A 24447-nucleotide genomic window follows, 5' to 3' on the forward strand; every position below is an offset into this window, starting at 1 on the left:
AAGAATTCCAATAGATATACATTCTAAGGAGCATAATGACGGGAGAAGTCACTGAAGTACAAGGAAGCAAGCCACCGGGGTCAAGAATCAGCAGTGAAAACAGACTGCAGAAAGAGATCTACGGAGATTTTACAATTATCTGCGATATGCTATAAAAATACGCTTATACATTTTAAATAATACAAAGAAAGGTATTGAATGAAAGAAGGAGGGGTAACTATCAATTTACAAGGCAGAACTGAAGAAATAACCAAGGTTCAAATGTAATAGATAAGTGAAACAAATTGTGACAAAGTTGAAGAGATTATTAATGAACTAGAAGAGATATTTGAGGAAAGTACTTGTCCTGGAAAGACAAAGAGATGGAAGATATAAAAAGAGAGGCTAAAGGAAATGGAGGATAGAATGAAAAGACCCCAACTCTATCTGATCTGAGTTGTGAGAAAATAAAGAGAATGGGTGCAAATGGATGTTTGATAGGAGATAATGGATGACCATTTCCAAAATTGGTGAAAACTACTTATTCCCCAGATTCAGAAAGACCAATATCTCTAGCAGAATAAATATCACAAGGAAACCGCAAAACATCCAAGACAAAGAAGGTATTCACAAGCAGCCAGAGAGAAAAGTTAGATTGCTTATGAAGGAATGACAGATAGATTGATAGCATTCAATAGCGGAGGCTGGAAGATGATAGAGTATCATCTTTTAAAATAATAACCAACTTAGAACGATATATACAGCAAACTATCTTTCAAGAATGAGAATAAAGACATTTTTAGACAAATGAACTCTGAGAGGGTTTACAACCAAAAGACCCTAAAACCCTCTCATTAAAGGAGCTTCTAAAGGTTGAATTTAAAGAAGGATAATAATTTCCAAAGAAAGGTCTAGGTGCAAGAAGAAATAATGAGGAAAAAAAAGGGTAAAGTCATGAATAACTCTAAACAAACATATATGAAAGAACAAGAAGAAGATCTCCATTTATAACTTTCAGAGGCTGAGGTGGGTGGATCACAGGGTTAAGAGATCGAGACCATCCTGGCCAACATGTTGAAACCTCGTCTCTACAACCCGGGAGGAGGTTTCAGTGAGCCGAGATCATGCCCCTGCACTCCAGTCTGGCGACAGAGAGAGACTCCATCTCAAAAAACACAACAAAACAAAAAACAAAAGTCACAATAGAACTGAAATTCTGGAAACCATGAGTACATAGCTAGGGAAGATTAGGTCAGTGTGTGGTGCTGGTATGACTAGAATTAAAATATTCTTAATTTTTTGTATTGTTTGGGAGGAGGATAAAGATAACAATTCATTTTAGATCATTAAGTTAAATATACATGTTAAAATTTGTAGAGGGCCTATTAAAAATAATAGAAACAATTCAGTAACTTCCAGATTCATTGGGGTTAAGGCATTAGAATGTAGAGGGAAGTAGATTAGTCCACATGTAGGCCAGAAAGACAAATGCTAGAAAAAGTAGAACAGTTGGAAACCTCGAAATGAGAGCATATGAATTAACCTGAATGTATCAGTAGTCACAGCCAGCAGGGACCAAGCTCTTTGGTTAGAAAGCATGGCTGGAGTTTAAAAACCCAGTGCTGTGCTAGTTATGAGAGAAATATAAGGAAATAAAGAATAGAGGGGAACCCAACAACTACCAACAAGCAGAAATCGAGGTTTTCAGGACCCTATTTTCAATATCATCAAAAATATGAACCTGTTAGGGAAAAATCTAAAAACAGATATAATAGACCTGTAGTGAGAAAACCATAAAACACTGGTGAAGAGAAAGAAGATCTGATTAAACGAAGAGCTATATCATGGTCATGAGTCAGAAGACTGATTAAGAGCTATGCTATGGTCATGAGTCAGAAATCCCAGCAAGCTTTTCTGTAAAAATTGACAAAACAGGTTCTAAAACTTACACAGAAATGCAGAAGATTTGGAATAGCCAGAACAGCCTTGAGAAAGAACAAGACACAAGTGAGGACTAGCACTAGCTGAAGTTTAGTCTTTCAGCAAATTGCTGGAACAATTGGATACCCATGTGCATACAAATGAACTTCCATACTTTTTACCATATACAAAAATTAACTCAAAATGGATTATAGATCTAAAGTAAAACCTTATAAACCTTCTAGAAGAAAACCTTTATGCCCTTGAGTTAGGCAATGATTTTTTAGATAAGACACCAACAGCATGATCTGTAAAAGAACAAAGTACTAGGTTGACCCTCACCAAAATTTAAAACCCGCGATCTTCAAAAGTCACTATTAAGAGGATGAAAAGAGGAGGCATGGGGAGAAAACATTTGCAAAGCATGTATTTGATAAAAGGTTTATATCAAAACTAGTGGCAGTTTTTTCAAAAGGTAAATATACTCCTACCATATGATCCAGCTGTTCTCTTCCTAAGTATTTATCCAAGCAAAATGAAAGCCTATGTCCATTCAAAGATGAGTACACAAATGTTCATGGCATCTCTCTGCATAGTAGCCCCAAACTAGAAACAATTCAGTCCATCAACAGATGAATGGATAAACAAACTGTGGTATATCCATGCAGTGGGTGCTGCTCAGCATGTATGGAAATGACCTATTAGTCCGTGCAGTGTCATGGATGAATCTAAGGTAATCACCCTACGTGGAAAAGCCAGACCAAAACCAAATGTGTATTATGTGATTCCCTTTATTTGAAAATATTGGAAATGTAAGCTAATGTATAGTGACACAAGTAAGTCAGTGATTTTCTGGGACTGGGAGGGCTCGAAGGGAGGATTTACAAATGGGCACAAAGAAACCTTTGGAGCCATAGATACGTCCACTACCTCGGTTGTGATGGTGTTTTCCCAGCTATATGTGTATATCAAAACTTATCAAATTATAAACTTGAAATATGTAAACATGTTTTGTTTTGTTTTGTTTTGTTTTTTGTTTTTTGAGACGGAGTCTCGCTCTGTCACCCAAGCTGGAGTGCAGTGGCTCGATCTCGGCTCACTGCACGCTCCACCTCCCAGGTTCATGCCATTCTCCTGCCTCAGCCTGCCGAGTAGCTGGGACTACAGGCTCCCGCCACCATGCCCAGCTAATTTTTTGTATTTTTAGTAGAGTCGGGGTTTCACCGTGTTAGCCAGGATGGTCTTGATCTCCTGACCTTGTGATCCACCCGCCTCGGCCTCTCAAAGTGCTGGAATTACAGGCGTGAGCCACTGCACCCGGCCTGAAATATGTAAAGTTTATTGTATGAGAGTTATACCTCAGGAGAGCTGTTTAAAATACATTACTGAACAAAAACTGATAGGTAGTTGTAGTCATATTAGACTCCTTCCTCCTGACTAGAGACTTCAGAGCAAAAGCCCTGCATGAGGTTAGAGGTCATAAGTATTTGTACTGTTTAGTACACCAGGAAGAGAAAACAATTTTGAATTTGTATGCTCCTGATAACATAGCTTCCAAACACAGAAAACAAAGATTGGCAGAACCATAAGGAGAAAGACATACACTCACTCTCATAATGGGAGTTTTGAAGCATACCTGTCAGCTTTTGATAGATTATAAGCAGACAAAAAAAACCAGTCAGGATTTATAGGAAACTCGAACAACGCTGTTGATGAACTTTATTTAGTGGACGTATGCAGGGCACTCTATCCAGGAACTCTTAGAATATGCACCCTCTTCATGTTCTGTGGTCTGGCCCCAGCTCGCTGGTCATTCCTGTGGGTCGTTCAGTCCTTGGTGTTTATTTCTGGCCCGAATCACTAGCCACTCTCTGGGCTTGTGTGTCCAGGTGCCTCCCTGACATCTCCACCAGGATCCCCAAGTGTCTTAAACTTGGCAGTTCCAAGGAACAACTCACGGCCTTCCCACGAAAACAGTCTCCTACAGCCTTTTCCATAAACCTTTCCCCATCTTAGGAACTGGCAACTTCGCCCTTCCAGTTGTTGAGGCCCATAGTGTCAGAGTGGCTCTTGGTTCCTTTCTCTCCTACCCCAGATCTCTCATACGCGTTGGTGTGTTTTTTCTGCACAACCTTCAAAATACATCTCGAATTTGTCTTCCCAGAAGCTTCCCTGCTCCGTCTTGGCCCAAGTCACTAGCCCCTCTTGAATTTCTGATGACCGTGGTCCCCTCACCTGCCTCCTGGTTCTCCTGGTTCCACCTCTCCCCACCCTGCCATGTGCTATCCATTCTCAGAGTGACAGTCGGAGGGATGCTTCTGAAGCCTGCATTTTTCCCTGCTCAGAGCCCCGAGGATCTGTACCCCACATGTTCCTGCCATTGCTTGCCTCTGCTCGCCTCGCTCTGCGGTAGCTGTGCTGGTCTCCTCGCTTTTGGAACATTCCAAGCAGCTTCTAACCACAGGGTCTCTGTGTTTCCTGTTGCTTTTACCTGGAATGTTTCTCTGCCATGTGTCTAAATGCCTTTTCTGGCCAGGCGCGGTGGCTCACACTTGTAATCCCAGCACTTTGGGAGGCTGAGGCGAGTGGATCACCTGAGGTCAGGAGTTCGAGACCAGCCTGGCCAACATGGTGAAACCCCGTCTCTACTAAAAATACAAAATTAGCCAGGTGTGGTGGCGCACGTCTGTAATCCCAGCTATTCGGGAGACTGAGACAGGAACATAGCTTGAAACCAGGAGGCGGAGGTTGCAGTGAGCCAAGATCACACTACTACCCTCCAGCCTGGGCAACAGAGCGAAATTCCGTCTCAATAAAGAAAATAATAATAATAAACACCTTTTTTGTCTTTGGACGTTTGCTCATCTGTCACCTTAGGCAATTGACCGTTGTACTGAAGTGGCATCCCCCTCTTCACACACAAACCCCCTTGCTGTTCCTTGTCCCAGTCTTTGCCTTGTTTTCTCCATAGCACATCACCATCTAATGCACTGTGCATTTGATTTGTTTACTTAATGAACCACTGACAGTAGTCCTATAGATGTTGCATGGGCAAGGCAGAGAAGGTAGCACCCCAAGAACTGGAGTCTGGGGAACCCTCAGTCTTTGCAGTTGGCCGTGTGTGCTTGAACTAACACCATAGCCCCAAGGTGTGCAAGCCCCGAGCCTTGGTGTGGGAGGGCCTCTGGGAGCTGACAGTGGTCCTGGGTTTCCGGGATGAGTAAGGGGTAGATATCTCAAGAAGGGGGAGCAGGGAAGGCTTGTTTGATGACAGTGAGGAGAGACATGGGTGGTGATTTGAGGGGCGTGAGCCGTGTCCTTCCACGTCCTTGGCTTCCGAGTAGCATCATTTCCCTGTTCATTTCCCAGGGAGACCCGGACCGGGTTGTGGTCCCAGGCCCAGTGCCTGAGCTCCGGCTTGACTGGGCTCAGCCTTGTTTCCTCATCTGTGGAGTGGGAGGAGGCCTCCCTCACGCGCCCTTTGTGAGGAGTAGACTCTGTGTCTGGCATGGCACCAGCACACGTTGAATTTGTCTCTTATCCTTTTTGGCTATTGTCTGCGCAAGAGAGAAGAATGAACAACCACTTCTGAGGCTGTCTGAAGCTTGGTCTGCTGTTCACATGCTATTTATCAGGCTGCTGGAACTTAAAGAGAAAATGGTATTTGTTTTAATGGAATGAGAATTTTGAAATTAAGGCATTAAGTAAAAGTGAGTCAACACAAGCTTTGGTTTTCTCTGAACCCTGACTAGATAAACCCTGACTGTCGCAGATAACCTCGCAGTGATGTTAATGGGTCACGCGTTACAATTTCTCTCTCGGTTATTTTTTCTCTTTTAGTCTGAACCGGACGGCTTTTCTCATTTCCACTTGTACGTGTGCGCTGCTTTTCTTGTGAGATGGAGGAAGGAAATACTAGAAGAAAAAGATTTTCAAGTAAGTAAATGTCTTTTCAAAAGAACCCAAGTTTGATTTTGTACTAGGAGAGAGGTTTATTACATTTTAGTTCACAGGGTTATTTGTGGAAGAGTTTTGAGAAGCACTGCCTGCGTTTCGCTGCTGACCTCCTGCTGGTTGAAAGCTCGTCCAGCTGAGGAGATGAGCCTGGCAGTGGTCACGTGGTCACAGCAGTGGAAACGCTGCCCACGTTATGAGTTTTAGATGTGGCTGTGTGACAAGCTCCCTGCAGAACCTTCCCTGGGCCAGCGTGCCCCTCAGCAGCACGACCCCTGCAGTGTGCGGCTCGTGACCTCTGGTCCCTGGAACCCTCTTTACAGCATGTGGACTGTGATGCTTTAGGGACAGGGCTGGGCAAGAAATCACACAGCCTGGGGTGCCTTCCAGCCAGGCCACTGGAAGCTCTGTGACTGGGGGCACATTGTTTAGCCTCACTAAGCTAGTCCCTGGCGACTTAGCAGGAGAGCCCTCCTCGCATCCCACGCGTCAGAGGCACGCCCTGCTAGGCTCCGTGCTTGACCTGTGGGACTCCCTGTGGACTAGTGTCCAGCCCCTGACCCACCCCACCTGTTCCTCTGTGAGGAGTCCCGGGCACACTGTGGACTGTTGGCCCCTTCATGGGGTGATACCCACTGTTCCCCAAGGTGCGGGCTGGGAAGTCCTTCTGCCCAGTGTTCACCCAGCAGAGGGCTCTGGGTGCAGCAAGGAAGACCCCAGCAGTGGGAAGCAGACCAGGCTCTGCACCAGCCGGCTGCGGTCAGCCACGCTTCACCACTCTTCCTTCTCGAGGCTCTCGTCTCTCAGATAAAGGGACGGACCTAGGTCCCCAGGGCAGTGCTCTGCGCAGCTGGCAGCCTGTTGTTCCCCAGCTCTGTGCTTGTCAGAGGCTCCAAGCATCCCTATTCCTTCCGAGGGCTTTGGGAGGAGCCAGGGAGCTCCTGCCGCCCCGCTTCATCTCGGCCCCAGGAGAGACCAGACAGGTGAGGGCCATACCGAGGCCAAGAGCTGCCAACAGATCCTGGCCCAGCAGATGGAACCTAGCCCGGGTGTTCGCGGGTGGATGGGACAAGACGCTCCTTCTGCTCACTTAGTTCCTGCCTTTTTGTCAGTGTGGGGCTCGGTTGTGCCCTGCGGGGAGCATTGAGGCAGTGATTGGCATCTCAGTCTCAGACACACGCCTGCCTTGCCTCTCCCAGCCATGGTCTGTAAATGAGTAGGGCGCACCTGGCCTGCCTCTCCGCCCGGCTGATGCAAGGCTGCTGGGGCTGGGGCCTCCTGGCCCATCTGGCCCATTCGTCACTTTGCACAGGGGAATGTGGAGGCGATAAGAGGGGCCATGACTTGCTGTGTCACCAAGTAAGATGGAATGAATGGGGCCTAGACTGCGGTGTCCTGGCGAGCCTCCTGCTGTCCTCCACAGTGGGCTCTCCATCTGTGCAGAGAGCAGTGCTGGCTGGGCAGGCAGTGGCCACCCACTGGCCTGGCCACTTACCTGTAGGGAGAAGGGCCCAGCCTCTCTGGTGCACAGCGGCCACTCCTGGTAGGACGGTGCCCAGAGTGGTTGGTTCTCACCGGCCAGCACACACAATTGTATGCTGCCTCCCGGAGAGCCTCCCAGGGGACTTGCTCTCCAAATGAAGGCGGCTGGCTGCCGAGAGTCAGTCACTGGGCTGGCCATGGAGCTTGGGTGTTCCTGCCTCGGTGGTGTCTGTGACTGACTCGCTGGGGAGCTCTGTTCCCTGGAGACCCTGGGCGGACATTGCTGCCCTCCTGGGTCAGCCATGCCTGGTGGTGGGAGGTGGGGTGGGAGAGGACTCGGGGTGCCTGAAGCTGCAGGGCACTGTGCTCAGGCCCGTGCTAACAACAGACCATGTCTCATCGTCTCCAGAAATCGCCCTGGGCCCCACTCTGGGCAGACTCTGAGCCACCCATATGTGAGGAATGGACCCTGAGCACATTCTGGTTGGGGAGAGAGAACAGTAAAGAGATGATTGACCTTCAGCAAAAGGCCTCCATTGACGACTCCATTTCTTCTGTCTGCTCCCAAATAGGGACAGTGTCGCAAGGTGGCTCGAGGCGGACCAGACACACACTGGCCGTGGGAGCTTGTGGGCGGGGTTTCTTCCTGTTGTGAATACGTGCGGAAGTGTCACTCCGGTCCTGGAGGCTGAAGCAGGCCATGAGCCCCTCAGGGTGAAGGACAGGAGATAGGGACAGCTGTGGATGCCAGGGTGCCTGAGCTAGGTCTGGGGGAGGTGGGTCATGAGAGGGTGGTGTTGGGTGGGCAGTGGGCCTCCTACGACCCTGTCATGTGGTGGTCCCATCCAGGGGCCACTGGCAGGGGCAGACTTGGACCAAGAAACGGAATTGATGGCAGCCTTGACAGATGCAAATGACAAGGTGCCCTCATTCCTCACCCTGCCGCAGCTCATTGGGCTTTACTGTGAGGGATACAGTGCGTTTGCCGTGGGGCCGGAGACATTGCTCTGCTGCTATTAGAGGGTGCAGCGTGGGCAGCTGATTAAAATGTTTGGCCAGCCTTCTCTGAGCCCGGCCTACTTAACTTGAGATGAAGGGAGGACAGGAGTCAGGCAAAGCCACACAGCCAGGGTGTGGGGTGTGGGGTGTGGGGTGTGGGGTGCAGGGTGCGGGGTGGAGTGCAGACTCTGAGAGCCTGTGGGGCCCCTGTGGCTTGAGTGGGGAACCGGGAGGAGGCGCTGGCAGAGGAGCCATGAGATTGATTTTCTTCCTTTAGAGGAAGAGGAAGTTGGTTCTTTGATGCCATAGGGGTTGGATGGAGAGAACGCTGTGAGTGAGGGGTTGGATGGAGGGAACGCTGTGAGTGAGGGGTTGGATGGAGGGAACGCTGTGAGTGAGGGGTTGGATGGAGGGAACGCTGTGAGTGAGGGGTTGGATGGAGGGAACGCTGTGAGTGAGGGGTTGGATGGAGGGAACGCTGTGAGTGAGGGGTTGGATGGAGGGAACGCTGTGAGTGAGGGGTTGGATGGAGGGAACGCTGTGAGTGAGGGGTTGGATGGAGGGAACGCTGTGAGTGAGGGGTTGGATGGAGGGAACGCTGTGAGTGAGGGGTTGGATGGAGGGAACGCTGTGAGTGAGGGGTTGGATGGAGGGAACGCTGTGAGTGCCACAGTGTGTTCTGGGCACTGAACCCAATGGGAAAGGAGGTGAGAAACAGAAGTTACAAACCTGAGGAGTCCTGGTGAGCACGGGGAATGTGTGTGTGCAGTTGTGACATTTTAGGAAGACGCTTCCGCATCCATGGGAGGCCACCTGAGCGAGTAGGGCCCAGAACATGATTCCCCAACAGTGGAACGTTGGTGGAAAGCGGCTTTAAAAGTCCTCATTCGTTGCAGCCTTGTGATTTGTCCCTTGGGAAATGATGTGTTGCTTTAAGTCATTTTTCCACAGGAACAGAATCCTTTTCTGATTCCCAGAAGAAAGGCAGAGACCCTCCTGTTGTTAAACAGCAGAGCCAAGCAGTTCAGGGGCCAGGGAGGGGGCGATGGGTCACGCTGCCCCTTAATTCCCGAAAACTTGGGCAGGAGGGGAAGGTGAGGGCGCTGCCTGTGTCCTAGGTCCCCTTGGCCTTGGAGCCTCATGCGGGCATGGTTTGCTTCCTTCCCATCTGTGAGCCACCTCCAGGGCCTGCTGGGCAGGGCTCGGGGAGCAGGGAGTGGTGGGGCGGGGCGGGGTGAGGTGAGGTGGGGCGGAGAGGGACACAGCTGGGATTGGGGCTGCACTCTGGGCCTCCTGGCCCCTGGATGGCGGCACCTTCTGGAGTGAACATAGGCCCTGTCCTGAGCGCTGGGCCCCAGGAGGTGTGTGCTTCTCTGGAGGATTTGCCACCTCCCCTGCCAGAGCTTGCCGGTCCTCAGGAAGGGTGGTTGCCCTCAGGCACATGCCCCATGCCATCTGCATTGTTAATCCGCAGGCTATATGTATGTGGCTCCACAGCCCTGCCCTGGGCGTTTCCTAATGCCCCCTACCACCCCACCCCCAGCTCCACATGTTGATGTCCAGTGGGGCCTCTCTGCTGAGCCCTGCCCCGCCTCTTTAGCCACTGAGATTCAAGCCTCAGTGCTCACAGCATGGACTCTGCCTTCCATCTGCCACTCTCCCACCAGACTTTCGTAGGGTCTTGGGGGTGAAAGGAGCACCGTTGTGTGGAAAGTTCTGTGTCCCCCGGTGCCCGCTTGGTGCCCTCTACCCCGTCCTTGCCCTCTGTGGGTCATTTTACAGTAAGAGGACACTGGGGCCCAGCAGGGGTGAGGCGAGCAGGGACCCTGCTTTCCCTTGGGATCTGCTGTCCCCTCCGTTAGGAACCTGCCACCCGCCCCTGCTGATTGGGCCTGCAGACCCTCCTCAGGCACACGTGGCACAGTGAGCACTAGAAAGGCCAGCTCCAGCATGTCATGACCCACGCGGAAACCTTCTGTGGCCCCCACTGCTGGGACACGAGCGCTAAACCAGAACTGAGCCATGTCCTGTGCCCATTCTGACCGGCTGGGGGTGTAGTTTAAGTGCCTGATGTCGGCATTACTGGGATCTTTTCCTGATGAATAAGCATGGCATTGTAAAATTAGAAAATAAGCTATCCCGGAAAATCTTCATTGATCCATTTTACCCCCAAGTCTAAGCCTCTCAGTTTGGCTTCCCAGGGGACTGGGGGTCCAACTGCTAACCCCCCTGCAGGCCGCCCTCTCCCCGCCGGCCCCCATCCTCGCCAGCTTCCCCTCCTTGGAGCCCCACTGCCCTCACCCTGGGCTTGGCTGAGAGGGGGCCGCCCACGCGGGATCGATTGTGCTCTGCCAGCTTCCAGGAGTGCCCACCAGAAGTGGGAATGCCTTGTGAGGCTGGAAGCTCCACCACCTGCCAGGAGCAGGGACCATTGTTTTTAATTTTAAAGTAAGCAAGCTGCTTAGACACAGTGGGGACGACAGTTGGCAGAGTTGTTTTTCTAAGTAGAAAAAGCAGTTAATTTTATGGTGAACAGAGTGTGGCACCTCCATGAAGTCAGGAACCTCCTCTGAGGAGGCCTCGGCAGCTGAGAGGTCTGTTAATGTCTGATCAGTGAGTGCGCCACTGCTTGATGTTGATGCGTGGACAGCCTCGTTGGGAGAAGCAGCTTCCTCCAGCATGGTGGCTGCCTGCCCTGGGAGGCTGGTGCAGGCGGCTTGGAGGCAGCAGAGTGGCATCGTGGAAGGCTGGGGCCCTTGCTCTGGAAGCATGCTCCGGGCAGTCTGTGGCCGCCTGGCCCTGGGCCCTGCATCTCTGTGGGAGCCCCAGCTGCTGGGTGGGCTGCATGGGAAGGACCAGCAGGTGCCAGCCCGAGCTGCCCAGCCTGGGAGCCTTCACCTTTGTCCCCTTTGGCTCTGGGACTGAGTTGTATGAATCTGCCAGCTGCTCAGTGGGGGAAGCCAAACGCACACAGGTGTGTGCAGTGCCTAGGTTGAGGGTCTCAGTCTGGCTTTGTGACCGTGGGCTTCACAGCCTCAGCTGGTCTGTTCATTCCTTCACTGAATGCCCCTGGAACCCTCACCCTGAGCCAGGCCCTGTGCTGTCAGGTTCTGCTCTCGAGGGGCAGGGTGAGTCGGGAGGGGCAGGTGCATGAAGGGACTGCTCTGCGGCGGTCGGCAGGTGGGCAGGGACCAGGGAATAGAAGTGATAGATGGGGGAGAGGGGAGCCAGTTGGGGAGCGAGGCAAAGAGAGGATGGGGTGGCCTTCCCGTAACAGTGGATTTGTAACAGCCTGCTCTGCAACGTGAAGTGATTTGGTGAACTTGGCACCGCGGGTGGATTGGCAGCTAGAACATAAGCAGCCATGAGCAATATGAAAAGACAAGCAGGAACGGGGCAGGATGGCGCATGGAGGAAGCAGGAACAATTGTGTCCTCGGATTTCAAGAAGAAAACACTGGGTAGAGCAGGGAGTCACTCCACACCGTGGCATCGAGCAGGGAGAGTCACCCCACACCGTGGGATCGAGCAGGGAGAGTCACCCCACATCGTGGGATCGAGCAGGGAGAGTCACCCCACACCGTGGGATCGAGCAGGGAGAGTCACCCCACACCGTGGGATTGAGCAGGGAGAGTTGCCCCACACCGTGGCTTCAAGCAGGGAGAGTCGCCCCACACCGTGGCATCGAGCAGGGAGAGTCGCCCCACACCTTGGCCTTCTCCCAACAAGGGTCTGGCAGCAGCCGCAGGAGCGAGGAAAGCAGGACGCTCCCGGGAGCACAGGAGCCCAGCGCCAGCTCCGTCGGAAGCCTCCTTGTAGAGGCTGTGATCTGTGCACTTTCCTGTCTTTGTATTAAACTTGAATTTAAAACTGTATAAAACATACAAAGATATTCAGTGAAGCAACCATAGGAGGAAAGTTTAAGCGTATTTAGTTGGATTAAAAATAAGGTGGGGGCTGAGCACGATGGCTCTTGCCTGTAATCCCAGCACTTTGGGAGGCAGAGGTGGGCGGATCACCTGAGGTTAGGAGTTCAAGACCAGCTGACCAACATAGTGAAACCTTGTCTCTACCAAAAATACAAAAATTAGCTGGGCGTGCTGGTGGGCGCCTATAATCCCAGCTACTGGGGAAGCTGAGGTAAGAGAATCACTTGAACCTGGGAGGCTGAGGTTGTAGTGAGCCGAGATGACACCACTGCACTCCAGCTGGGGCGACAGAGCGAGACTCTGTCTCAAAAAAAATAAAAAATAAGGTGGATTGTGAATCTGAATGGCATAAAAAAGGAGTGGTTTGGGAGTTCTGGGTGGAATTTGTACCAACAAAGAATGCATCTTCTTTCTAAGTATTTATGGAATACTTACAAAAAGTAATCACCCAACCTAGGCCATAAACATTTCCAAAATAAAAAAACAGCAATGACATAAACTTTGTTCACTGAGCATAATCCTTTAAAATTAGATCATAATAAAGTTAAAATGAAAAACCAAGCATTTGGATGTTAAAGAACCCCCTTCAAAATAATATGGGTCACGGTGGAAATGACCCTGTAATTACAGAAGGATGTTCAAAAGCACAAGGAATGTGCCAGTGCTGGGCTTGCAAACAGATTCAAAGATGCAATGCTTTTATTAATTAAAAACATTAAAACAAGTAAACTAAGCCTTTAACCAAGAAGTTAAAAATAGAAAAATAAAGACAACTTATGATAAAGACAATAAAAGAATGAATGAGTAAAAGCAAATGAATAGATTAGAAGACAGGGTTTTTATGTAGAATTCCTAAGTACATCTTAGAGGGGCATTTGGAAATGTTAGTGAAATAGGCAGACCTCCAGCAAGGAGGACCGAGATAGATGGCTGAAAACATAGTCCTCCTCTGTGTTAGGAAAGAGGAATTTACACACACACACACACACATTTTAAAAATGCTAAACTTGCTTCAAGATAAGCTTTAAAAAAAGCCCAACCTGGCCAGGTGCGGTGGCTCACGCCTGTAATCCCAGCACTTTGGAAGGCCGAGGCGCGTGATCATGAGGTCAGGAGATTGAGACCATCCTGGCCAACGTGGTGAAACCCCATCTCTACTAAAAATACAAAAATTAGCCAGGTGTGGTGGCGCATGCCTGTAATCCCAGCTACTTGGGAGGCTGAGGCAGGAGAATCGTTTGAACCAGGGAGGCAGAGGTTGCAGTGAGCCGAGACCGCACCACTGCAGTCCAGCCTGGCAACAGCAAGACTCCATCTCAAAATAAAATAAAATAAAACTTGAATAGACTTATAATTTGGGAGTAAATCCAAACATTGCCAAAAGTCTTGGTTTTAAATATGATTCTAAGGCCAGAAAATGTCTTCCTAGTAAATTTGTTCACTAGAACAAATTTCAAAAATCCTTATGCTGTGTGACCTGCCCCGCTGGAAAGAAGCAGCAGGCTTGGCACTCCGTCTCACAGAGCTGGCCACCCGGACACATGGGTCCCAGCACCCTGTCTCAGCTGAATCATCAGTGACTTCTGTGCAGGATCCCACATCTGCCAATGTCTCTCTCCACATATATGGAGTGTCTTAGTCCATTCCTGCTGTTATAACAAACTACCTTAGACTGGGTAATTTTTTTTTTTTTTTTGAGACGAAGTCTCACACTGTCACCCGGCTGGTGTACAGTGGGGCAATCTCAGCTCGCTGCAGCCTCTGCCTCCCGGGTTCAAGTGATTCTCCTGCCTCAGCCTCCTGAGTAGCTGGGACTACAGGTGCGCGCCAGCACGCCCGGCTAATTTTTGTATTTTTAGTAGAGACAGGGTTTCACTATGTTGGCCAGGCTGGTCTCAAACTCCTGACCTCGTAATCCGCCCACCTCAGCCTCCCAAAATGCTGGGATTACAGGCATGAGCCATGGTGCCAGGCCTAGACTGGGTAATTTATAAACAATGGAAGTGTATTTCTCACTGTTCTGGAGACTGGAAGCTCAAGATCAAGGCGTCGGCCTCTGGTGTCTGTCCAGGGCACCTCGTTACTGCATCCTTATGTGGTGGAAGGTAGGAGGGCAAGAGGGCTGGGCGCTCCCATCAGCCTCCTTCACGGCACCCATCCCATTCATGAGGCCCACCTTCATCAATATTATAAAATAAAAAATATCCCATAAAAATACCACTGGAACGTAGACATGCTTCTGGATGCCAGCCTAGAGTTATCCTCAGAGATCAGGCCAGCACACCTGTAACTCTGTCTGGCTTGCACTATTAATAAAAATATCCTATCAATAAACCAGAGGCCCTCAATCACATGATACCTTAAGAGATTCAGTAGCTTTTCCTGAGTTTAATGAAAAGAAAAAAATTCTGCCCTTAAGTAGAACTAAAATAATACTTTATTAACATGCTAAGAACATTTAAATCAACAACCACCAGTACCTAGGGAAATGCTAGAGACAGCCCCACTGAGATCAGGACGATTTCTTCTGTTTTTGTAACATGATGAACAAATGTTCAGCGAAGGCTCCTTATCCTCTCCCTATACAGTCTGCATGCGCACACACACATGCACACACACACGCACACACAACATGGATATTAACAAAATGCTTTTTAAGTTCATGGGCTCTTGAGAAGAGTAAACCAGCCCTAGAACTAGTGTTTGCCCTGAAGGTGTCTGCTGCTTCCTGCTCTGGGACCAGGTCCCCAGTGTAAGCAGCCTGGCAGAGGGCAGGGGAGAAGGCCTGGGACTGGAGCAGGTGGATGTGAGTCAGAGACCCTTTGCCTACGTCAGGACCCCTGAACCCAAGCAAGTGAACCAGGACAGACAGACAAAATGGCCCTCGTAGGTTCATGCTTGCCTGAGGCTTAGCTCTGAAGGGAAGAGGAATAAAAGCAGGTCTCCTCTGAAAATTCCTGACCCCAGCTCACCCTCTCACTCATTTAGGTCTAGAATTTACTTTACTTTTATGTCTGAAAAACCCTATGCTAACAAGTTAACTTAATATGGCCAGAGAGCCCCAGGTGCCAAGCCCAAGAAAATGCCAGTTCACTCTAGAGTGGCACATTTTAAGCACAACGTAGAAGCTGGAAATATCCGTCTACCAGAAACATCATAAACAAAATTCAAAGGCAGTTGACAAAGTTCTTCGTTCACAACATAGCTTATATCCTTAATATGCCGAGAACTCACACAGATAACTAATAAAAAGAAAACGTCCTCATAGAAAATGGATGAGGACAATCGGAACAGTCAGAAACCCACATGAGAATTTATGTAGCTATCCAGAAAATGTAAGTGTTTCTTCCAATCATTCGTAAAGAATCGAAAATGGAAGAAAATGCTCTCTCAAATAAGCACCGCTTTTAGCGAGGGGCCTCCTGGAAGTGGATGAAGTTGGCGTAAAGCAGGCATGCTGTTTCATTCTGATGAGGGGTGTGATACACAGTGTTTCTGGAGAGCTATTAATAATTTATATCAAGAGCCTTTCCTCGATCCAGTAATTCTCCTTGTTTATAATTATGGAAAAACAAATTGGCAGCAGCCTGCATATCCAGCTCTCGGGGTACAGTTACCTAAGTTATGGTACATGGCTGGTTATAATGTTTCATAACTACCAAAAATTACATCTTCAAGTAATATTTACTGAAACGAGAAAATGTTTTCATTGCGTTTCTATGTGGAGGAAAAGCATGACCTGAAATTGTATATATCGACATATGTAATACAGATAAAAATGATCCCAGATTTTCTTCTATTCCACGCGTGGACAGAAAGACCAAACAGAAACAAACCACGGTGCTAGCCTGACTTAGTTTTCATTAGTAGAGTTATGGATATTTTATTTTCTTGTTTGAATTTTTTTTTTTTTTTTTGTATTTTGCATGTTCTTTTCAATATGTGTAAACGTGGTTTTCTCACTAGGCTTAATTCCCACGTTAAGGATGGTTGTGGGGATTCGGCTGCTTTGTGAGGTTCGTGGCTTGGAGCTGGAGCTCAGAATGCTGGGCTCTGGGTTCTCTGCCCTTCTTCTAGGATGTCGCACTGCGCCCGCCCCTCGGGTGTCCTGCCGTGCCTGCCCCTCAGGTGTCCCCACCGCATCCAACCTTCAGGTGTCCTGCCGTGTCCATCCCTCAGATGTCCCCTCAGCTCGCTGACATGCACATGTGCAAACACATCACTCAACACAGAGCACACAGGCCCATGGCCCTCAAGGCAAGAGGCGTGCCCTGCTCATCTGGTGGAGACTTAGTTACCAGATGCTTCCCCGGTAACACATGAGGGGCACTGGGGATGAGGAGCTGGGGATGAGAGTGTGAGAGGGTCAGAGGGGCTGTGGGAAGAGAGAGGTGGGTGGACTCTGCAGGTCACCCCAGCTCCTAGGCTGCACAAAGTGCCATCGAGGCTGGCTGTGCATTCCCTTTGGCTGAGCCACCATGACGAGGTTCCCCGAACTGCCCTGTCCTGCCCGTAGATGACATAAGGGCCACATTTCATTCATGGGCCTGGGCTTCTTTCCAGGGTCCTCAGTGTCCCATCACAGAGGAGGGGGTGAGTGTGGTCATTTCTGAGTAACCTGTGAGGATCTGTATGCACAGTGGACCAAATTCCAGTCCATGACCTTTGAGCCCCTCCAAGCTGGCCACCTGGTCCCCTGGGCCCAGCCCCTACTTGGAGGTGGTCTCAGCCCATGTGTGGCCACCTGACGAGTCTGGAAGTCACCCACTGCCCTTAGGAGGCTGCCCTAAATGCTGCTAGCCTCAGACTTCAGGGATCTTTGATAAGGAGACAAGCAATAAAGACATCACAGGTTCTCTTGGGCATCTGTGATTTACAGAGTAGGAAAGACAACAGCAGCAAAAGCCCTGTGCTCTGCAGAGACCCAGGCGGGCTTCACTGCGCAGAAGCAGCGGCGGGGCCTCCCTCCTCACCCGTCCCCTGGCCTCGGAAGCTGGTGCCAGGGTGTGCCCAGCCTCTCTGGCTATAGACCCCTGGAGTCCCTTTCATTTGCTTCATGAGAGGCCTCAAAGCAAATACTCCTTAGCTCGAGCCTTGGCCTATTTGGACTTTGGGGTCTCAGGGTAATTAAAGGTTGCTTTAAAGATCAATGGCAGCTTTAGAATTATACCTGGAAGGAGGCGGAGAGAAGATGGGGTTTGCACATGGAGATTTATCATTTCTAGTTTTTTCTTACCTGAGAGAACCACATTATTAATGACGATGAGGCCTCAGCCCCTCCAGGAGGCTGAGGGGTGTTCCCATGAGGTTCCGTCTGCCAAGACTCTGGGGCAGGTGGGTGGAATCGCTTTGCTTCACTCCTGGCCACCCAGCCCTTCCCTTTGGCCTGAAAACAGAGAGCACCAGCTGCTTCCCGGGTGACGCTTCCTCCATTCTCTCCAGGAGGGTGTAGACTCCTGCTGGAGGCCCCTCACCTGTGAAGCCCCCTTATTGTGCTTACTGGGGGTTTCAGGCCGTGGTTTTGCACCCAGCCCAGCACCTGGCGCGTGGTATGAATGGAAGGACTGTTTCCCAGCTGGCAGGATGTTTGTGCACCCAGTCCTGATAGACATGCTTTTCTGCATGCTTTCATTTGGAGTTCCAGCATCCTTTTGGGCCAGTCCATTGCTGTCTTGAGTCACTAGTGAACTCACACCCACGACCCACTTAATGAGTCCGTCAGGCCTCAACCTGCCCATTGGCTCACAGAATGGCCCGTGTCAGTGGGCCATGTCTCTGTCAAATGGGACTGATCTTGCAATGCTGAGTAGCCTTCGACAGGCTAATGGCTTCATGCAGGTTTCTCTTTCATCCTGTGTTCACTGGAAGCAGCAAATGTCATGAAATGCCAAAGTAAAGATCGTCGTCTCCGTCTTTATTGTTTCAAGACATTTTAAAGACAAAATTGGGTCAATTGAAAAGTAATCTCTGAAGTGAATTGTGCCTTTGTGTGCGGGTTGCTGCATGTGTGAAAGTGTGGGGTTTGCAAGGTCATGCGTGCCGTGAGATCAGGTTTGTGTTGCTGTGTGGGGTTTGTGTTGCTGTGTGGGGTTTGTGTGGCCATGTGGTATTAGCTCTTTGGACCATTCTTGAACAGAAGCCCTTGGGGGCCCACGTGCCTGCCTCCCATGTTCTGATGCAACACCGTGAAACAGGAAAGAGGACACCATTGACAACGGCTGGGCACGTGGCAGGTCCATGGTGGGTGCGCTCATTGCCGGATGAGGCCTCCCCGAAGAGGGGTCCTTGTGTGGGAGCGGCAGAGAGAGAAGGGGACTCTCGGGTCAGCGGGGGAGGGCACGCCTGAGCTGAGCATTTGAATCCCTGCTGCTGCGGCGGGGGTGGGCGCTGCCCTTGTGTTTTAGCAAGAACCGCAGGGTAAATGCAGGAAGGTTGGGGATGGGGTGGTGATGTGCAGGGTTCAGAGGGAAGGGCGCTGTGGGAGCTGGGACCTGGGCTCAGCTGTGAGGAGGGAGCAGAGCTTTCCTTGTGGGAGAGCTGGGGAAGAGGACAGCAAACCCCTGAGTGAAGCAGGGCTGGGAGCCGCCTGGAGGACAGGCTGCCCACGCCAGGCCCTCGAGCCAGCCTAGGGGCGCATGTCCTGGGACGCCTTGGGACCTTGCCTCTTCTTGACCTGGGCCTGGCATGGGCATGCAGGTGGAAGCTCTATGGGGAGGGGACCTGCCTGTGCCTCTGTGCACGTCATTTTCGGAGCTAACACATGCCTGGTGTGGAGTTGGCAAATCAGCTGGGCACGGGGTGCTGCCCTCTCAGCCACAGGTGGCACCGAGGGGCATGGAGGAGGCAAGCTGGTCCCAGAGGCAGGGCTTGGGGAGTGGGCCGCAGGGCGAGGGGGACAGACGGGGGGCTTCTATCCTGGAGGAGCGTTGGGCCTTCAGGAGCAGTGAGGGGCCCGCGGGGGAAGCAGGTGATGAGTTTGGGCTCCACCGAGGTCCGCCAGTCTGAGCACAGCTGGTGTGAGGACACTGAGGCAGCAGTGCCGCAGGGCCACTGGGAGGACAGGCGGGCAGAGGCCTGGAGGGGACAGAGGACAAAGATGGTGCCTGCAGAGATTGGGCCAGGCGGGAGTGGAGACATAGAGGCTGAAGGAGCGTGGGCGGGACAAGCCCTGTAGAGGAGGGAGGGGCAGGGGCCTGCAGAGGGCTGCGGGGAGGCAGCCTTCATGCTGAGGGTGAGCACGGGGACCAGGTGTGGCCAGCACAGTGACCACACTCCTGCCCCAGGCCCATGGGGCAGCGCCCTCCAGAGACCCAGGCAAGGGGCGACATCTCTGCCCCATTGAGTCCCCAGGCTCCGGCAAGATCTGCCGCCAGCATGGCCAAATGCACCCCACTGGGTTCCTCCTCACACTTCAGGGAGGGTGACCGTCCCCGGAGAGCCCATGGGATTCCCAGTGTCTTCCAGAACACATTCTTTTGTTCCCCGGGGCGGGGCTTTCTCAGAAGCTGGCACAGCTAAGAGGCGTGCCCTGGAGACCTGGGGGAGCAGGAAGGCCTGACACGCCCAGAGCACCTTCTGTTCCTAGTCCTCACATGGTGACACCAGCAGGTAACTTCTTTATACTTTGAAAAGCTCCCTATTAAATTATACCCCTCATTATGATAATACAGTAGAATTGGAAGGTTCAAGTCATTTCTGGGGAAAGTGGGGTTTGGGCTGCAGAGTTAATAGCTTTCTTCCTGGAGGAAATGATGAAAGGTTGGGAAGATGAAGTGTGAGTTAAGATGAAGGAACAGGATTGTTGGGAGAGACTCTGGGGTGACTTGCAGGGATCTTTAATTCTAAAACAGGTAATGAGATCTTTCTTTCTGTGGCTCAACTAAGGCTAGAGAAATGTGGGCCACTCTGCAAGAACTTCCCAGCATCTCTTTGATGTCCCTTGCCGAGGGCCCCCTACTGGCTGCTGTGGAGAGGGACCCGCATGCGGCAGGCCAACCCCAGCCTGAGCCGAGCTGGGGCTCCTGGAGCAGCCAACATCGGGTGTCCCAGGATGGTCAAGTACAGGTGACTCTCCTGGTGTCCAGATGGTCAGTTGCCAGAGGGCAGTGCCCACTCAGAGCACGTGGGAACACAAAGGAAGGTGATGATGTTTCGTTTTTTTGTTTTTTGTTTTTTTTTTTGAGACAGAGTCTCACTCTGTCGGCCAGGTTGGAGTGCAGTGGCACGATCTTGGCTCACTGCAGCCTCCGCCTCCCAGGTTCAAGTGAGTCTCCTGCCTCAGCCCCCCGAGTAGCTGGGACTACAGGCACACGCTACCACGCCCGTCTAATTTTTGAATTTTTAGTAGAGACGGGGTTTCACCATGTTGGCCAGGCTGGTCTTGAACTCCTGACCTCAGGTAATCCGCCTGCCTTGGCCTCCCAAAGTGCTGGGATTACAGGCATGAGCCACCGTGCCCGGCCAGATGACGATGTTTTTTAAGAAAGAGGGAGCCTTTTCAGGCCACCAGAAGACAGGGACGCCATGATCCCCTTCCCCCGTGGTTCCTGAGCCCTTTCCTGTAAACAGCACTGGAGGTGGCCCACGCTTCCCTCTTGTAACTGGGTGGAGGCCAGCATGCGGCCAGCGGTACGTAGGCCCGGCCGGGGCCCACAGGATCCTGTCTCTGCAGCCTGGTGGGTGGGCTGCTCTCCCCATCCACATGTCATCTGCTCCCCGAGCGCATCTCACTCTGGCAGCTCCAGCACTGCACTGCCAGTGAGCTCAGGCCTTCCAATGAGGGCGGAGGGAGTGACCCCTGGCGCTGTCTTCTCTGGAAACAGGAGTGAGCATATTAGGAAGCGGTAGGCTGGAGGCCTCAAGGACTGGCAGGGGGTCACCTGCTGGGATGGGAAGCCCAGGGACCCTGTGGTTCCAGGAAGCCATGTCAAGGGCAGAGGGTGGCCCTTTTGCCCTGCCTCTACTGGGGGCACCCAGGGAAATCCCTCCACTGACCCAGAAGGGTGGGCGGGACTGTGAGTGGGAGGAGTTCTGGAACATCTCTGAACTTCTCGTCCAGAAAGGGGAGATGGCAGCGTCTGGCTCACTGTACTCCTAGGGCTGCTGGAGGGTCAGGTGAGATGATGGACAGAGGAGAGGCTCAGAGCTACCGATTTTTCACACGCATAGGCACGGGTGCACACAATACATGCAATATCCACATACACACGTGTGCGTGCACACCCACCCACCCTCGGGGTCTCAGGAAACCAGGCAGGGGAAAAATTAATTCTGGTCTTTTTTGATCCCTGGAAAACAAACCCTTTCTCTCTTTGCAAATGGAAAATTCTTGGTTAGTGATAAGGAAAACTACTCCTTGCCCCGTGTGGAATTGGCTTGGATTTTTTTGTCTTTATCTTTTTTTTCTTTTTCTCTTTTTTTTTTTTTTTTTGAGACAGAGTCTTGCTCTGTCGCCCAGGCTGAAGTGCAGTGACGCGATCTTGGCTCACTGCAACCTCCGCCTCCCGGGTTCAAGCTATTCTCCTGCCTCAGCCCCACGAGTAGCTGGGATTACTGGTGTGTGCTACCACGCCCAGCTGATTTTTTTTTTCTTTTGTATTTTTAGTAGAGACGGCCAGGCTGGTCTCGAACCCCTGACCTCAGGTGATCCACCCACCCCGGCTTCCCAAAGTGCCGGGATCACAGGTGTGAGCCTCCACCACGCCCAGCCTGGATTTCTTTTGACGTGGGCCTCCTAGGCTTTCATTATTGCAGCGAGAGTCTTCATTTGAGGGGCTTTTGCCTGCACCTGCGGCCAGCTTGCTCTTCCACTGCCGTCGGGGAAGGCGGCCCCGTTCCTGTGTGGAGAGAGAACATCTGCCTCGTCACTGTTCACCGAGAGAATGTGAGTGGCAGGCACTGAGCACTTTTCCCAGGTAGCAGGAGGAGCTGGGGCCACAGGGAGTGGGCTTCCACGCACCAGGGCTCACAGATGTGCTGCTCCTGGCGCCTGCTTTTGTGGCAAGTGCCTTATGTTGGTTCTCTTCAGGGCAAGTGGTCTTCACCTTCTCCCCTGAGCCATCCTGGCCCAGCCTTGAGGAGCCCCCTGAGGTGAGGGTTTCCAGCCTCTCCCACCCACCCATCCTCTCCTCCACCCCACCCGTCCTTCCCTCCACCCCACCCATCCCCCCATCCTCCCTCCACCCCACCCGTCCTTCCCTCCACCCCACCCATCCCCCCATCCTCTCCTCCACCCCACCCATCCCCCCTCCCCTCACCCATCCCTCCATCCTCCCTCCACCCCACCCATCCCCCATCCTCCCTCCACCCCACCCATCCTCCCCTCTGCCCCACCCATCCCCCCTCCGCCCCACCCATCCCCCCTCCCCTCACCCGTCCCCCATCCTCCTTCCACCCCACCCATCACCCCCCTCCACCCACCCATCTGCTCCACATTTTCCCCAGCTCCTCACCTATTTCAGCAGGGAGCCCCATGGTGGAGAATCAGGAGCGGCTAGGGGAGGGAGGAGGAGCTGGTCCTTCTGTGTTCCGTCCCTGGCTTCCGGTGCCCCCAGCAGGCTCCCTGAGTGGCATCTTCCAGGGAGAGGTCTGGGCAGCTTGCTGATCCCAGGTGTGCTGTGATCATTTTTCCTTTAAGAACTTAACTCATGAAGGCACTTTGCAAAGAAGAGAAATGGAGTCCTGCACGAGGCTGCAGAAAATCCATTTTCGTTCCATGACTCTGCTCACAGCTATCCCTGTGTTTATTAAATCATCCCTCTCTGTGATGGATACCACTTTCTCTGGGGAAAGAGCAGCTGGAACCCAAGCCTGGTGGCCCTGCTGGACCCAGTGGCCATGACCGTGGCTAAGCCACGGACAGTCACGTGGACTCCGGGCAAGCACCTGGCAACGGTGTAACTGGCTCTGTACTGCATCCGAGGCAGATGGGCCCCAGAGTCCCATCAAGATCCCCGGCTCTTCATGAGGTCACACTTGGCAATATGCGTGAGGCAGGCAAAGAAACAGGACCCTCAGCAGAGTGAAGAGAAGCGTTACTTTATTTACAGTGTGTGCGTGTGGGCCTTGCTGTCCATGGGTAGCCGGGTGCATGTCTACGATGCCAGCTCACCAGGATATGTAGGCCTCTCGTTTTTTGCCGTTTATCACGGTGAGTGCCGTCACCTCTTGGTGAAGACTCTTGGCCCTTCTGGAATTACCAGGTCCTGTCACTGATGAGCTTCAGCAGATCTCCTAGGAACACATGTTCCACTAATGATTCAGTGTGAATAGTAATAAAAGTTAAGAGGCTGTTGGCCCGGGCATGGTGGCTCACACCTGTAATCCCAGCACTTTGGGAGGCCAAGGCCGGTGGATCACGAGGTCAAGAGATTGAGACCATCCTGGCCAACATGGTGAAACCCTGTCTCTACTAAAAATACAAAAATTAGCTGGGCGTGGTGGCACGTGCCTGTAATCCCAGCTACTTGGGAGGCTGAGGCAGGAGAATCACTTGAACCTGGGAGGCAGAGGTTGCAGTGAGCCGAGATTGTGCCACTGCACTGCAGCCTGGTGACATAGCGAGACTCCATCTCAAAAAACAAACAAACAAAAAAACAAAAAACCGTAAGAGGCTGTTAACTTTTGAGTTTCGTGGCACTCAGGAAGTGGATGGTGACCCTAGGATCCTGAGGGTTATGGCGTACAAATCTAGCCATTTTTCTGTCCATGGCGTCACCTTACATTCCTAGAGGAAGGCTCAGCAGAGGGTGTTTGAAACTGAAAGATGAGAGGGGCAGGCCTGGAGCTGTTCCCAAGTATTAATGCCCCAAGCCTACACCTGTTTAAAAAACAAAAATTTTTATTTAATCAAAGCTATGTGTTATATATTAGAGGAAATTTTGAGAGACTTTGACCAAAAAAGAGCAGCCCTCCATCCCAGCCTCCTCACACCGCCAGAGGCGCCACTCAGCCTTTCAGGTTGCTGTGTCTACTGTTTTCTTGTTTTTTTTTTTTTTTTTTTTTTTTTTTTCCCTCTCTCTCTGTCTCTCTCAATGCTGTTCTTAATTTCTGAGGTTTAGAAATGCATTTGTACAGTGGAAGAGGGAAGCTGAGAATTAGGCTTCCTTACCCTGTGGTCCCAGCACACAGCCGTGCCCTCGTGCCCGGCCCTTCCTTCTGAGGCTCCTGGGGCGGTGTGCCTGGAC

General features: G+C 51.5%; 2 protein-coding genes across 5 annotated transcripts in view; one reads left to right on the forward strand and one right to left on the reverse strand.

The window, feature by feature from the left end:
- TBC1D22A (TBC1 domain family member 22A) overlaps positions 1-24447 on the forward strand; it is a 408936-nt gene that overhangs the window by 338791 nt on the left and 45698 nt on the right. For 3 of the 4 annotated variants that reach the window (XM_055374373.2, XM_055374374.2, XM_055374372.2), the window contains one exon: positions 5740-5835. In XM_055374373.2, coding sequence (XP_055230348.1) covers positions 5740-5835 — 96 coding nt within the window. Of the gene's footprint in view, positions 1-5739; positions 5836-24447 lie in introns of those variants that run through there. The other variant, XM_055374378.2, reaches the window with a different exon arrangement.
- LOC109024606 (uncharacterized protein UNQ6126/PRO20091) lies at positions 10632-11105 on the reverse strand. The gene has a single exon (XM_019018623.2). It carries the CDS (start codon positions 11103-11105, stop codon positions 10632-10634), a length of 474 nt encoding a protein of 157 aa, XP_018874168.2.

Source organism: Gorilla gorilla, chromosome 23 (assembly GCF_029281585.2).
Source record: "Gorilla gorilla gorilla isolate KB3781 chromosome 23, NHGRI_mGorGor1-v2.1_pri, whole genome shotgun sequence".
Taxonomy (NCBI): Eukaryota; Metazoa; Chordata; class Mammalia; order Primates; family Hominidae; genus Gorilla; species Gorilla gorilla.

Excerpts from the sequence above, each read along its gene's own strand:
- LOC109024606 (XM_019018623.2), bottom strand. The coding sequence starts at position 11,105 with ATGCTTCCAGAGCAAGGGCCCCAGCCTTCCACGATGCCACTCTGCTGC.